The 13,826-nt window shown below is 42.8% G+C and overlaps 1 protein-coding gene across 2 annotated transcripts; it reads left to right on the forward strand.

Annotated features, from left to right (window-relative positions):
* The first annotated feature begins 1,931 nt into the window (after positions 1-1,931).
* LOC115574515 (serine/threonine-protein kinase pdik1l-B) lies at positions 1,932-11,164 on the forward strand. Of its 2 annotated transcripts, none has more exons than XM_030406103.1 (4): positions 1,932-2,168; positions 2,494-3,253; positions 3,931-4,156; positions 9,057-11,164. In XM_030406103.1, exons 2-4 carry the CDS (start codon positions 2,513-2,515, stop codon positions 9,293-9,295), a joined length of 1,206 nt encoding a protein of 401 aa, XP_030261963.1. In that variant the 5' UTR covers positions 1,932-2,168; positions 2,494-2,512; the 3' UTR covers positions 9,296-11,164. The 2 variants fall into 2 exon arrangements, with proteins under 2 accessions (XP_030261963.1, XP_030261962.1); XM_030406102.1 differs by having other exon boundaries at positions 1,942-2,168; positions 2,491-3,253.
* The last annotated feature ends 2,662 nt before the right edge of the window (positions 11,165-13,826 follow it).

The following is a 13,826-nucleotide window of genomic DNA, read 5'->3' on the forward strand; positions in this document are numbered from 1 at the left end:
TGGAGCCGTTCCCAACAGGTTCTCTTCGCCAAGGCCCACTTTCTGTTCTGGGCAGCTGAAGGACACAAACAGGAGCAGGGATGGTTGAGAATAAGCTGCCGATGTAAACAAGACATTTTGGAAATGTTGTTTAAATCCGTATGAATATAGCCGGACCAGAACTGGACTTTTGAGGTCAATACCAATATTGAGATGTGTTTGTTTATATCAGCCATTAGTACCCATCTGACGGTATGTGAGTGTTGCCAGATCTCGTGAGAGAAACAAGCAAATGGGCCTATGAAAACAAGCCCAAAACAAGCGACTTCTCTGGTAGTGGTACAAAAAGAAAAAGAGATTATTACACTTTGCACACACATAAATATCATCCTGAATCCAGTAATGTATTGTATTGTATCATTGCATTTATTATTGTTTTTATGTTATTACCTATTTTTGTTTTAGTTCCAGGACTTGCCATCCTCAACTTTCAAGGAGATTCAGGCACCAAATTTGAAAACACATTCAACAACATAACAATTTGTTGAAAAAGAAATTCTGAAATATCTATTCAAAAAAACATGATCTCAATGGTCCACATTCAAACAACAACATAATGAAACCATATCTCAAGGAAATTGAATCGAACGCAACTGGACTGGTTATATGTCTTTGAAGACGTTTCACAGAGAGGCTTCATCAGTTCATGCTCGTCTGAGGCTGGACCAGTGTGGAGATCCAGGTATTTACAAAACAAAACAAACTGATCAGGAGGGCCGGTGATGTCGTGGGGGAGGAGCTGGACACAGAGAGGAGGATGCTGTCCAAGCTTCAGTCCATCTTGGATAATGTCACACACCCTCTCTATGACACACTGGCCCAGCAGATGAGCACATTCAGCGGAAGACTCCTCTCACCCAAATGCACCACTGAGCGCCACAGGAAATCATTCCTGCCTGTGGTCATTAAACTCTATAACGCCTCCCTAAGAGGGTCAGACTCCCCCCTTCTGTAACCTGACTCAAGCACAGACAATCATCTTTTTTGTTTGCACTTTTTGCACATTATTTAAACTGCACATTGATCTTTTATATATGTAGTTCTAAATAGATGTTGCTTGTATAATATATGTTGTTTGTATATCTGGAGTGCGTAACAAAAATAATTTCCCCCTGGGGTTATTAAAGTATTTCTGATTCTGATTCTGATTTAACCTCTGGAGGCGATCACAAGGCCAATGACGTCATCAGATCGTTATGACAGTCATGGTGGCATGTTGTCATGAGTAGCATGATGTGCTCGTATTTCGCACAATCCTACACAGGCTTTTGTATCGTCTCCCACTAAGGGCTGAATCCATTCCTTTACACCGGTTTCTTTGTTGTATCTTTTTTATTTCGTCCACTTTGTTCCTGCCATTGTTTGTTAAAAAGTTCATCAGATCGTCAGTCCCGCAAATTTCATTTAAATGTCTGTCACTCAAGTGTTGCCGGAAAAGAAACAGACCGACCTACTCTGCCTCTGATTGGCTAGCATTTATTGCAATCAGGGTCAGAGCCAATCAGAAGCAGGATGCTGGGGAAAGCTGTTGTCGCTATGACGACCTGTGTGTATGGGGATCCTTGGCTCCGCCCCTCCCAACAGATCCAGCAAGAAAACAAACTATCCTGCGTTTAAATAACATATCGAATATATCTGCTCGACAGCTCATGGAGCAGGAAGTAAGCCCAAATAAGCAACAACACTTTAACAACAACATCAAAAAACCCGCAACTACCGATATTTATTAGCGACTTTACAGAAAAATAAGCCCAAAGTCGCGTATAATCAGCGGACTTGGCAACTGAATACGTGACGTCTCGCGCAGCAGCAGTTGTAACTTGTGGTGGGAGTGGTTTGACAATTCGAATCGAATCATATTGCAATCTACCGCTCTGCTGCGAACCAATCACAACGCGCGGTCGAATTCCCGCAGCCAATCACGACGCACGCACGCACACAGAGCGGGACCCTCCGAATTTAGATACGGAAGTCAAAGTCGCAGTTGTTCTCTGCTACTTTATCGAAGTTGTTTATCGACAATAAAAAAAGTCCAGATTCATCGAATATGGAGTTAGACGGCTCGTCCACCGAGTAGATTATAGACTCGTGTGGATTAATCGCTGGTGATGTTGGATGAACTCTCTCGGGTGAGTCCGGAGCTCGTTCTGAAACACAGCTTTGTTTTTCGCTTCCCCTTTAACGTTAAAGCTTCCTGACGGCTCCGTGTTACATTCAGCTTCAGTCAGTTTAATCATTCCACTCACTGTTTGTGTATTTATTATTCGTGTTTAAGTTCAACTTGATAAAGATAGCTAGAAAACACAAGTTATGTTGTCACTGAGCAGCCAACGGTAGCAACGGCAGCGCCTGTTGTTAACGTTAAAGAGACGTTAGCTTGTCGTTTCCCGGCTGTTTGAGTAAACATCCGGTTTAATTGATCATGCTGACGTCAGTTATTGGCTGTCACAGCAGGCTGCAGCTCCTGTGACAGATGGAAGAGCTCTACACGTTGGAGAAGGAGGTCGGACGGGGCAGCTATGGCGTCGTCTTTGAGGGACATATGGCCAGAACGGGACAGCGGGTGGCGATCAAGCGGCTTCCCTGCAGCAACCCGGAGTGCATTGAACTCTACCTGCAGGAGCTGTGGGCCATGAGATCCACAGCCAAGAACCATGTGAATGTCATCGCACTCCACAGCTGCCTCCTGCAGACAGGCCCGAGGAGCCTGAAGCCCCTAAAATCAGGGAAACTGCCTCTACGTCTGGTTGAGAGTGTGCTGAAGGGCAGTGTGGTCAGAGCACAGCACGATCAGGAAACGGATAACTCCCAGTCCAACACCCAGAGGAGTATTCACTCTGTGTCCAGACTTCAGGACAGGACCAACACACTCCCAGCCAGGGCCAAGCTCCAGGACAAGGCTAAACCAAATGCATCTGATTCTACAACCCCACAGAGGCCACAGAACAGAACCAGGAAGAGACCGGCCCAGAGTGAGGAAGAGCAGCCAGAACCCCTGCGCTGCCTGGCCCTGTGGCTCGTGATGGAGTACTGCGATGGGGGAGACTTGAATCAGTACCTGCTCTCCAGTCCACCTGACGCCCAGCGTAACCTGAGTGTGGTGCGGCAGCTCTGCAGCGCTGTGGCCTTCCTGCACTGCCTGGGAATCACCCACCGAGACCTGAAGCCTGACAATGTGCTGGTCTGTGTGACACCCAAAGGCCCTGTTGTCAAGGTGGGCAGATTGTTGTGACGTCATGATGTTTACGTCATATAATGCGGCATCATCCTAGAGTCCTGACACAATTTGTTAAAAAGAACTAACACTGTTGAAAGGATTTAATAGTTTTTTCTCTCAGGAGGTGTTTTGTTTTCACAGCAGACTCGTACAATTAGAATACGAAATACTAAGATAATATTTATCAGGTTCATGTCAGAAGTTAGAAACTTTACCACAGTTGATTTAAAAAATAAAGTTTGTACTGAGAACAGTCTGGAAATATGTTGCACATACAGTGTGGCCAGAGACATTTTGGAGTATGTCCAAAGTCCAATTTGACATATTTTAAATGTAATGTTATGTCGTTCCAGCAGTCTGAAGATATTCAGTTAATTAAATTATCACAGAAGAAAGAAAAACAGTTGATATTTGAAAAGCTGGAATCTGAAAATATTTAGCATTTGTACTTACTAAACTAAGATTTATTTTATCATTGATGAAGGAGATGATCAGAATAGCTGGTGATTAGTTTTGGTTGAAGTATTGATTAATTGAGCTATTGTTTCAGCTCAGCTGTACTAAGACATAACTTGGCATACAGACCTAGAGGAGAAGAACAGTTTCTACATGTCTGTGTCAACACAAAGCAAACTGTATTTCCTTTTCAGTGATCGTCCCTGTCCAATCTCTAGGTAGCAGACTTTGGTCTGAGCAAGATGAGTGAAGGTCTGTTGGATGGAGACCTGACGAGGCAGCACTTCTCCTCCACCTGTGGCTCTGACTTCTACATGGCTCCAGAGGTGTGGGGTGGACTGACCTACACAGCCCAGGCTGACATCTTCTCGCTGGGTGTGATGTTCTGGGCTGTCCTGGAGAGAATCACCTTTGTGGAAGAAGGAACCACGCAGGAACAACTGGGTAAGTGTCCAGCGGTGGTGTCAGTAGAGTAGACTACAGATGAGCAACCAAAGCACCTGGACCAGGGCAGTGGAGATACAACCCCACAATACACATGAACACACAGATATGTGAGCACAGAGTCAGTCAGTATCATGGGGCAGTGGTAACATGTTGGGTAACACATCACGGAGGCCTGTCATGTTGTATCCTGCTCACTGAAAGGTTTGAGTGTGTGGTCGGGCAGGTTGATGACTCATCGCACAGAATCGAGTTTGACTTAATTAACTGGCACATATTAAAAATGTCAGATACTATGCATCATACATTCATCACTCATGGGTGGTACAATCATAAATCTAAATGGCGAGAGATTAATGATTTATGCTATGCAGATTTTCATATGAATTAACGTGGCGCTGTTTCTGATAATACAAGCTGACAGAATGTTATTCAACCTTTGCTGATCCAAAAGTTCTGTTGGTGGCAGCGCTGGAGATGCTGGTTTCTTTGGAATATTGTGGCAAAGTATTATTATTATTATTATTATTATTATTATTATTATTTTGAATCTGACCCAGGGATTTGTTAAACATCAGTCTACATTACTGGAGACCAGTTACATTTTGATGTTAATGAGATGATGTGGTGGCATTTGTACAGTTTGATGTCAGTTTTTGTCTTTGTTGTAGATTTCTTGTCATTCCAAACATTGTGATGTAGTGAGTTGTCAGCATGGTCATTTAAAGCAGTTTCTGTATTCCAGTACTTGCTTCAGATTCTTACAAAGTGCTGCAGTAAATCTAATTTTAGAATAGAGTCCAAAATGAACACTCAAGCAAAAATGCTGTTAAAGACGTTGGAACACTTGTTTAACAAACACCACTGTCAGCTACATTGTTGGCACTTTGCAGATCAGTTTCACAACACTTTCCTCATAAGCCTTCACAACACTTAGAGATGCATGATGTGTACAAGTATTGGGACATTTATATTATCCACTGTTTACCTTTTAAATTACAGCTGAGCAGTGTGGATGATAATATAAAGCTGAATTGTTTTCATGGAGTTAAAGAGCACAACATCCGCACACTCTGGCACACTTGGTTTGCAATCTGCAAATAAAAGCAGAGCACAAAAAACAAGTCCTGCCGCGGTTGCAAGAGGAAGGAAACGGTTTCTACACAACAGATATTATTAGAGCTGTTGAATATGAAACCATCCAACTTCAATCACTAAGTCTCTGCTTCTTACTCTCAGCTGTGCATAAACACCAGGTTAGGAACTTTTGTGTGAAATGTGAACTTTTAGCAGTTATCTTATCGGCCATGAGGAGCAGGTAATTATCCGTTAACGTATTGGCTGGAAAAAAATCCATATCTCAGCTTGTACTTTGGCTCAACAAATCTCACCAGCAGGCAGAAGCTTTCTTTCTCCACAAAGCTCAACAGGAGCTAGGGCCGCAAATTTCAAAGTAATTTCTTTAATTTATAGTGGGCTGCCTTAACGATCGATTATCGAGTCATCATCAATGAAATATGTTGAACGTTTTTCCTTCAGCAAACAGTTTTAACCACTGACATGATCTATGTCGGATGGGAAATCACAGTCGGCCACATTAGGAGTTAAAAGAACAGATAAAGTAAAACACAACAAGTTACCTGAGCGATGAATAACACAAAACAATGACGTCATTTTAATTACTGAGCTTCTTTATGTCGCTGTTCAACAACTGGCAACAGAATTCCACCAATATTGAAGTCACATCGGTTTGTGTAAAATGTCTTTTTATATTTTCTACATCACAAATTACTTAAATTTTCTCCTATCAGTTCTTTGTTTTCTTTGTATATATTTAAAAAGCAAACATCTGTAAACTGATATTGTGAGATACTTCTCGATGTATCCGTGCCCATCTCTTATTGTCTATTAAGACATTTTTAATTGGTTAAATTCTTAACAGCGATTAATCGGTTAAGAACTGATCATTAACATTCCTAACAGGAGCACATCTCCAGTCAGCATCTCCATGATGAGCTTGCTAATTTTCTTCTGCCGATGGTTGCGTGCTAACTTATGTGCTAAACTATGATTATTCTATACATGAAATAAATACTGACATCCAGAACAAGTATTTGAGTACTTAGAGAGCGTCTGAGTGACTTGGACCCATAAAGTCTGCAAAAACTTCAATATGAGCACGAAGAAGAAGCACTTTGCCAGTATAGCTCTACAGAGCACCATTTAGATTTGAGTCTTTTTCTTCTTCTTTTAATGTCCTATTTCCTGTCAGAATCCCCTCGTGGCCGCGGGATGAGGAAGTGTCTTAATGGACGCCGGGCTCAGTTCTGCTCTGCACTCCAATATCAGAATAATGTAATGGCTGTAATACAGACGTCTCTTTTTATTCACAAAAAACTGCGTTCAGAGCTGATCTGGAATCAGAGGGATGTGAACCGTCATCCCCAAGTTTAGGTCCTCACAACCTCCCTGAGTCGCCCATACTCCATTAGGCTGAGTGAATATGTTACGATCGGAGCAGAGAGGGGTTCCACTCACTTCAATGGGAAAATGGAATTTAGCGCCCATGATCACAATCCTCTTTGTCAGTGAGTAAATGGGGGAGAGGCAGCGGGAGGCTTTTCCCAGACAGATAAAACAGTCCATTATTTGACTTTGTCCTCTCTCAGCACTCACACAGTTATTTGACGAGGCAGGGAAGCTCAGAGGAGGAAGTCGAGGAGTAAAACACAACCTCCGGTGTTTGTCCTCGTGCAGGCACAGAGCTGGAAGCAGTGTTTGCTTTTATCTCCGTCAGGTTTGGAAATCAGACCAGTCGTGCACTTGACTGTAGACTTCACCTCAAGTGTTTCTGTGAGGGTTCATCATCACAGGGAAAAGGCTCACACTGGGATGATATGTGTTACACACTCTACTCCTTTTAAAAGTCATCTAAGAACTGAAGAAGGACCATAATAAACCTACTGATTAAGTAACAATTGATGCATTTTAATTACTCTCACAGATTATCCTCTTTGACTCTTTGGGTTGCTACATTTTAGGGATGCAACTAATGATTTTTTTCTCCTTATTAATCTTCTAATTCTTTTCAATCAATCATTTAGAACATGTCAAACAAAGACAAATGAGCAATTCAGGTCATTAGAGCCCAACGTTTTTATCTTTCTTAATTATTCTGATCAGCAGCCAAAACCCCAAAGTATTAATCTTATAATGGTGTGAAAGAACGATGAGGAAGTTCATCTGGGTACTTCAACTTTCCACAACTTATCAACCAGATCAATTTCCAAATATTACATATGAAACTGTTTTCTGAGGTTATTCCACCAACCAAACCTTCAGGTTAAGTTTCCATTTTTTCCAGCTAGTAACCTTTATTTAATCACTCTTAGTAAGTAATATGAAAATGGGACAAAGCTATAGTTTTTTTTATATCTATATCTATATATATATTCCTGAGAACATGTTTCCTTAAGCCACCAGCAAAAGTCAGGAACGAACAAACATTTTAGTGTTGGGTACCAAATGTTGGTTCTACTGGGTAGTTTCTGAACCAAGACTCCTTTATATCCTTCAAGTTATCAAAACATTTTGATAAAGGTCAGCTCACCTCAGAGGATTCAGACTCACTTCCCTGCAGTAACACACTGGTATTTGACAACCAGGACTCAATAACCGTCTTTCTGCAGAAAATCATATAAATTGTTCCTTGACGTGACAGCAACTTAGCAAATAACACATTTAGAAACAACATCTGGTAATTTAGTCTCCTCTCTCTTTCCTCTACCAGACAGATGTTTGTTTTTAAGTAACGCTCCAACACTTTCTGTTTGGGTCTATTCTGGTGCCTGCAGTTTAACACTCGACACTTAAGTGCATGTTTGGTTGTAATCAGGTAATCAGGCAAGTGCCCCTCTTCTGAAACATGTCAACACGCAGCACTCGTGAGTTCACACTTCAAACTCACAGCAGCGTTCAGAGCAGCTGTGTATCACAGTTCATCAGGACCTGCAGCATCACACCAACTGTAAGAAGCTGACAGCATTTATTAAACACAACGGTGATCACAGGCTGGATTCATCATGACACTGATCACATGATATGTTGTAAAAGTTTAACGCATTTCATTATATTGGCCAGCGATGACATAATACATTCTCTGTGATTTTTATGAGAGCTGCAACATAAATTGAATAAATATAGTGATGTTAATCTAAACATATAAAGAAACTGGTGTGTGTAAAAGCTGAAGGGACGTGATTTAAACTGAGAAAATACATTTGATCGTGTTTTATTTACATACAAAACTACAGTTTGGGCTGAATTCAGGATGATTAATGCAAAATAATAAAAATGTCACAGTTGAGTTGATATTTATAAGAGTGATATCCAAAATAGATCATCAACATTTGTGTCTACTGATTCAGATAACACCACGTATTGACTGTTATGTGTTGTGTTGCTCCCACAGCCTCACACTGTGTTGTCTGGTGATTGTGTTTGTGTTGCTCCCACAGCCTCACACTGTGTGTTGTCTGGTGATTGTGTTTGTGTTGCTCCCACAGCCTCACACTGTGTGTTGTCTGGTGATTGTGTTTGTGTTGCTCCCACAGCCTCACACTGTGTGTTGTCTGGTGATTGTGTTTGTGTTGCTCCTGTGTGAGTACCGTCTGGACCCACTGTGATCTCCAGTTCTTCCACACACTCGCCTGGCCCGGTTTTAAGGGCTTGTGGGCTCTGTCGGCAGTTACTGGAAATATGTCACACCAGTGAGCTCTTGACTGATCGTAAATACACGTGTGGCCCACAATCACTGAGATCAAGCGGCTCCCTGCAGTCTGTGCTGTTGCCGTCAGTCCTAAACGACCTAACCATGTCTTTGCTCGTCTCTCCTCTCGAGGTGCCTATGTGTGTAAGGGTCGCTGGTTGATGCCGCTGGGTGAAGCATTGTGGGAGAACGCCGACCTCCAGCTGTGCATCCCTATGAAGTTCAAGAGAGCCCCCCCGCTGCCACCCCCTCCTGGTCCGGCCATGTGCACCCTGCTTTTAGACATGCTCGCCTCAAACCCGGATTCCCGGCCCCCGGCAAACCAGCTGGAGGCCAGAGTGCGCTCTGCTCTGAAAGAGGACTCCCACTGACACAAAGTGGTCTTAACAGACCATAATGGCTGTAATCACTATAGCCACTACATGGAAATATTGACTGTGGCCCCCCTGACTGCAGTGTATCCTACATGTGTAAGCAATAGCCACTTTGCCGCCACAGGGGGAAGTGGGGATAAGAAATATGTATGATTACGTGGGATTGCAGCAGGTGCTATTTCTGTCACAGAAACAGCAGCTCGATTCATAAACTGTGGAGAAAACCACATAAAGGGAGCGTACGTGAAATAGTGGAGGTCTGCTGAGGCCCCAACAAGACACGCAATGATATTTAAACAAGTCGATATAGAGATCTAGTGGGACTCACTCGGGCTGTACTTGACGTGGGCCCCATGCTGTTGCTTGGACCTGGAATGCTTGACATAGAAAATCAATTTCAGTGTGTGTGTATATGGCTGAAAATGAAATGTAAGGGATTAGTGCTGCTGCTGCTGCTGCTGCTGGTCTGCACGTCATTGTTTTCTCAGCTTTATTTCAGGTGTTGCATCTGATTTGATTTGTGGACACTGAGCCTTTTACTTGCTGAAAAGTGTAGCTAGCATTTAATTATTTTGTGTTTATTATCTTCAGATATCTTCACCTTCATCTTCATCAATGTCTCGTGGACCTAACAGATGTAGCAGTGGTCCTGTAGTAACTTTTAACTTTGATGAGTCTTATTGTGTCTGTCAGCAACAGGCGTCCGTTCAACACTGAGGTAATGTTTGAGGTTTTAGTTTGAGCACAACCTCAACATGTACAACAGGTTAGAGTCATTATACAAACAGCGAGAACAGTCTCAGAAGCCTTTAACTACTTTAAAGGAACAGTGCACCCACAAATGAGAATACTGTCATCATTACCCCCCGCTGTGTCAGTAGGAAGTACATTAAAATACATTAAAAACAAAACATTTCTGGAGCTTCACAGCAAAAACTTTGTTGCAGCATTCTCTTAAAAGCTGAAGTACAGTAGATGGGGACTTGTTTGAAGATATTAAAAAACATGAAATGGCTCCATGCAGCTCATCTGGTGTAATCCAGAAGCCCAGAGATCCCAAACTGATTTGAAAAGATGATTTTTATCTGGATTTAAAGGCCAACATGTTCATTGAAGCTGCTCAGTGTGATGATCACACTGGATGAGCTGTAAAGAGCCAATTTATGTTTTGTATTTTTTCTCCAGCTACTTCAGTTGTTCAGAAGAACGTTTCAACACTGTGAAGCTCCAGAAATGTTAAGGTGGATGAGCAGATGACTTGAATTTTAGTTTTTGGTCAAACTTTTCCTTTAAATACAGTCGTATTTAGTGCTTACTTCATATTTTTCTGCTTTAACACTTTAATACTTTTCAGAGATGTTGATGTATTTCATATTTGCTTTGCACTTGAATTCAAATTACTTGAAATTGTTTTTTTTTGTGTGTTTCTTATTTTAAAATGCTGTTTCCCCAGTTTTCTTTTGAGTCAGTAACATAAAGACTTTGAGTGAAACTTGCTGTGTTGATATCTGCACTGAGACTAACGGAGCTAGCAGCCTGACTCACAGTGACTAACGATCACTAATATATCGTCCCCTCGTGAACAGGAAATTAAAGGCAGGCATTAGCGTTGTTGCTGATCGTATCCACGCTGTGTCCGCAGCATTTATTACTGCTCATCAGTCTTAGTCACTGACAGTCCGTATCTCAGATGACGACTTCTTCACTCATACGTCTAAAAAAAAAAAATAAAGGGTGTGTTTTCTAACATGAACTGTGTCCAGAAAATGTGGAATTGTGACTTAACTGTTGTTGATGTAAAATTCATACCATGCAGTAAAATAAGGTCTTCATAATAAAATAAAATCCAGCATTAGCATAAAGTCACTCTGGTCTCCTCGTGGTGAGAAGGCTGAGCTCGGTCGTGTCTGTGGAGTTAACGTCAGGAGAGATGTGAGACGGTGACGCGAGCTCACCTGACCTCTCTGCTCCGGCTCAGTGAGGTCAGCTCTGACACATCTGTGACCTTTACAGGTGTGATGACTCCTCGCTGCTCTGCTGCTCAGCCAACACCTCACTCACACAACCTCACTCACACAACCTCCACTCACACAACCTCACTCACACAACCTCACTCACACAACCTCCACTCACACAACCTCCACTCACACAACCTCACTCACACAACCTCCACTCACACAACCTCCACTCACACAACCTCCACTCACACAACCTCACTCACACAACCTCGGACCACCTCCAAAGAGAGTTTAGAGGAATTTATGGTCCGGACGTTTCAGGCTGAACGTCTTCATACATGTTCATGATCGGCATGTTTGGGTCTGATGAGGGATTTGGGAGATTATACAGGCTGAAGGTGTTTAACACATGAGTTTGAGTTTCCTAAGTTGTGGTCCTTTAGTGTGAAAGTCTGTCACTGAGCTACTTGGAGGGCTAGCAGCAGTTAGAGGCGTTAACTTGCACTGCAGAAGGCTTTTACACCCTTCAGCTGAACTGAACTGAGAACAGCAGATTCAGTCGCCCGTGTCTCAGAATGTGAACTGCATTAGAAAGGGATCAATTTCAGTGTCTACAAATGGGCGTGTGAGGATTGTACTGAGAGAGGGCACTAACTTTAAATGTAATTATAAATGTGGAGTAACTCAGTAGCAGCGTGACCTCCATGACTGAGGCCTGCAGCGGGGACGCGAGGTGGAATCCCACTTTACTGCAGAGGCACATTAGTACATCTATACATCCGCCAGTTCATGAACTGTATAGTTAAACACTTCCAGGTAATATCTTGTAATATTAAAGTGAAACTTGCCAAAAAGCAACTGAGGCTTTATTTGGGATTGAATATGAGTCAAACCTTCGTGTAAAAGCATAATTACGACGAAAGAGGCACTTTTAAGATTTAACGTAGTTTCGGTTTTGAGCACGTTAATTTTGAACGGGAGAGCTAGGGGCAGGATATGCTAGCTGCAGCTCCTGCCATGACGGCGACGCGCAGGAGATGCAGCAGCTAACGTGAGTAGTTCAAAAACCTTCTTTTTAGTAAACTCTGTGTACACAAACAATGTTCTCAATGCTCGTGTTCATGTGTAGAGACCCTGGTGATACTACGAGCAAAGTTTCATGTTGTGTCGAGACTTCTTACTGTTTTAAAAATAGCGATTTTGATGCTAGCATATCCTGCCCCGAGCACTCCCGTTCAAAATTAACGTGCCCAAAACCGAAACTACGTTAAATCTTAGAAGTGCCTCTTTCGTCGTAAATATGCTTTTACATGAAGGTTTGACTCATATTCAATCCCAAATAAAGTTTGGGTTGCTTTTTGGCGAGAGTTTCACTTTAATTTTCGGAAGAAATGGTGGATGGGAAATGGTAGAACGACCACCGTTAACCATGCAGCTCGTCGAGCTTTAGGGCGGTGTTGTTACAACCACAATAACAGCTTTAATAACTGAAATATGCGTATTAATAACAGTAAGAGTTTAATAAAGATGATGATAGTGAGGACAGAGACTTCAGGGAGGAAGCCAAGTCAATGAGACATGAATATGTACAGAGAGAGAGGAAGAGAGAGGAGCTCAGTGGAAAACCCTCAGATTAAGACCAAGCATTTTAATTATACAAACCATTTATTTTCATTGTATTTGTATTTAAATGGCTCACATACAACTGGTGACTGCCAATGATATCTGGCATCAACAATAAAGCACCCAGTCCAATCCAAAGTCACCTCGGACTGATGATGAGCCATATTTACAACTAAACAGGAGTAGAACCTGTGCAGAACCTGTGCAGCATCACCGCCTCCATCCTCTCTCCTCCTTCACTCAGGTAATCGTGGTGGACGTGTCCTGTTAGCTTCACTCCAGCAGAGTTTAACTGAACTCGCTACACTTCTGCTCATGTTGCGGTGGAGATTAGAGCCGACTCTGCCTCCTCTACAGCACGAATCAGCTCGCCACAGCCTCAGCGAGTGTGAGCGGAGGGAAAAGTCCTTTCAGATTTCACAACTGATAGCAGGAGTGAGCAGGCGTGGAGAGAAAGCCTGATTGTGGCCTCTTCCTCACTGCGTCACGACTGCAACAGCAACACAGCGCAGCTCAGCAGAGTCACGACACAGCGGCCGCATCCAGGAAATTACGCATGGCCGCTCGGCTCCAATCGCTCCCGTGCGGTTGGAAATCTATATGAGACATGAGGTCGTCGCATGAGCCTCTGGCGCTTTATTGCTCGCTATTTCTCAAATGACAAAGTCTTTCCAGGAACAGTGTGGCTGAACACGGCATTCAGTCAGCGCTGAGAGGACAGGTAACGGATGAGGATGTAATTGGAAAAGCTTTATCAAATGAGCCAGTGAAACAGTCTCATAGGGCAATCATCACGGGTCTCCTGATGGGGCTGACACCCCTGACATTGGGGAGTACATTACAGCAGCCTCTCTTATGATTTGACCTTTTTGGCTATTCTCTCATTCAGGTTTAATTATTGAAATGTCTTTCTGCAGAATCGAGAACTTCTCTCACAAAGCAGGACG

This window comes from Sparus aurata, chromosome 22 (assembly GCF_900880675.1).
Source record: "Sparus aurata chromosome 22, fSpaAur1.1, whole genome shotgun sequence".
Classification (NCBI taxonomy): Eukaryota; Metazoa; Chordata; class Actinopteri; order Spariformes; family Sparidae; genus Sparus; species Sparus aurata.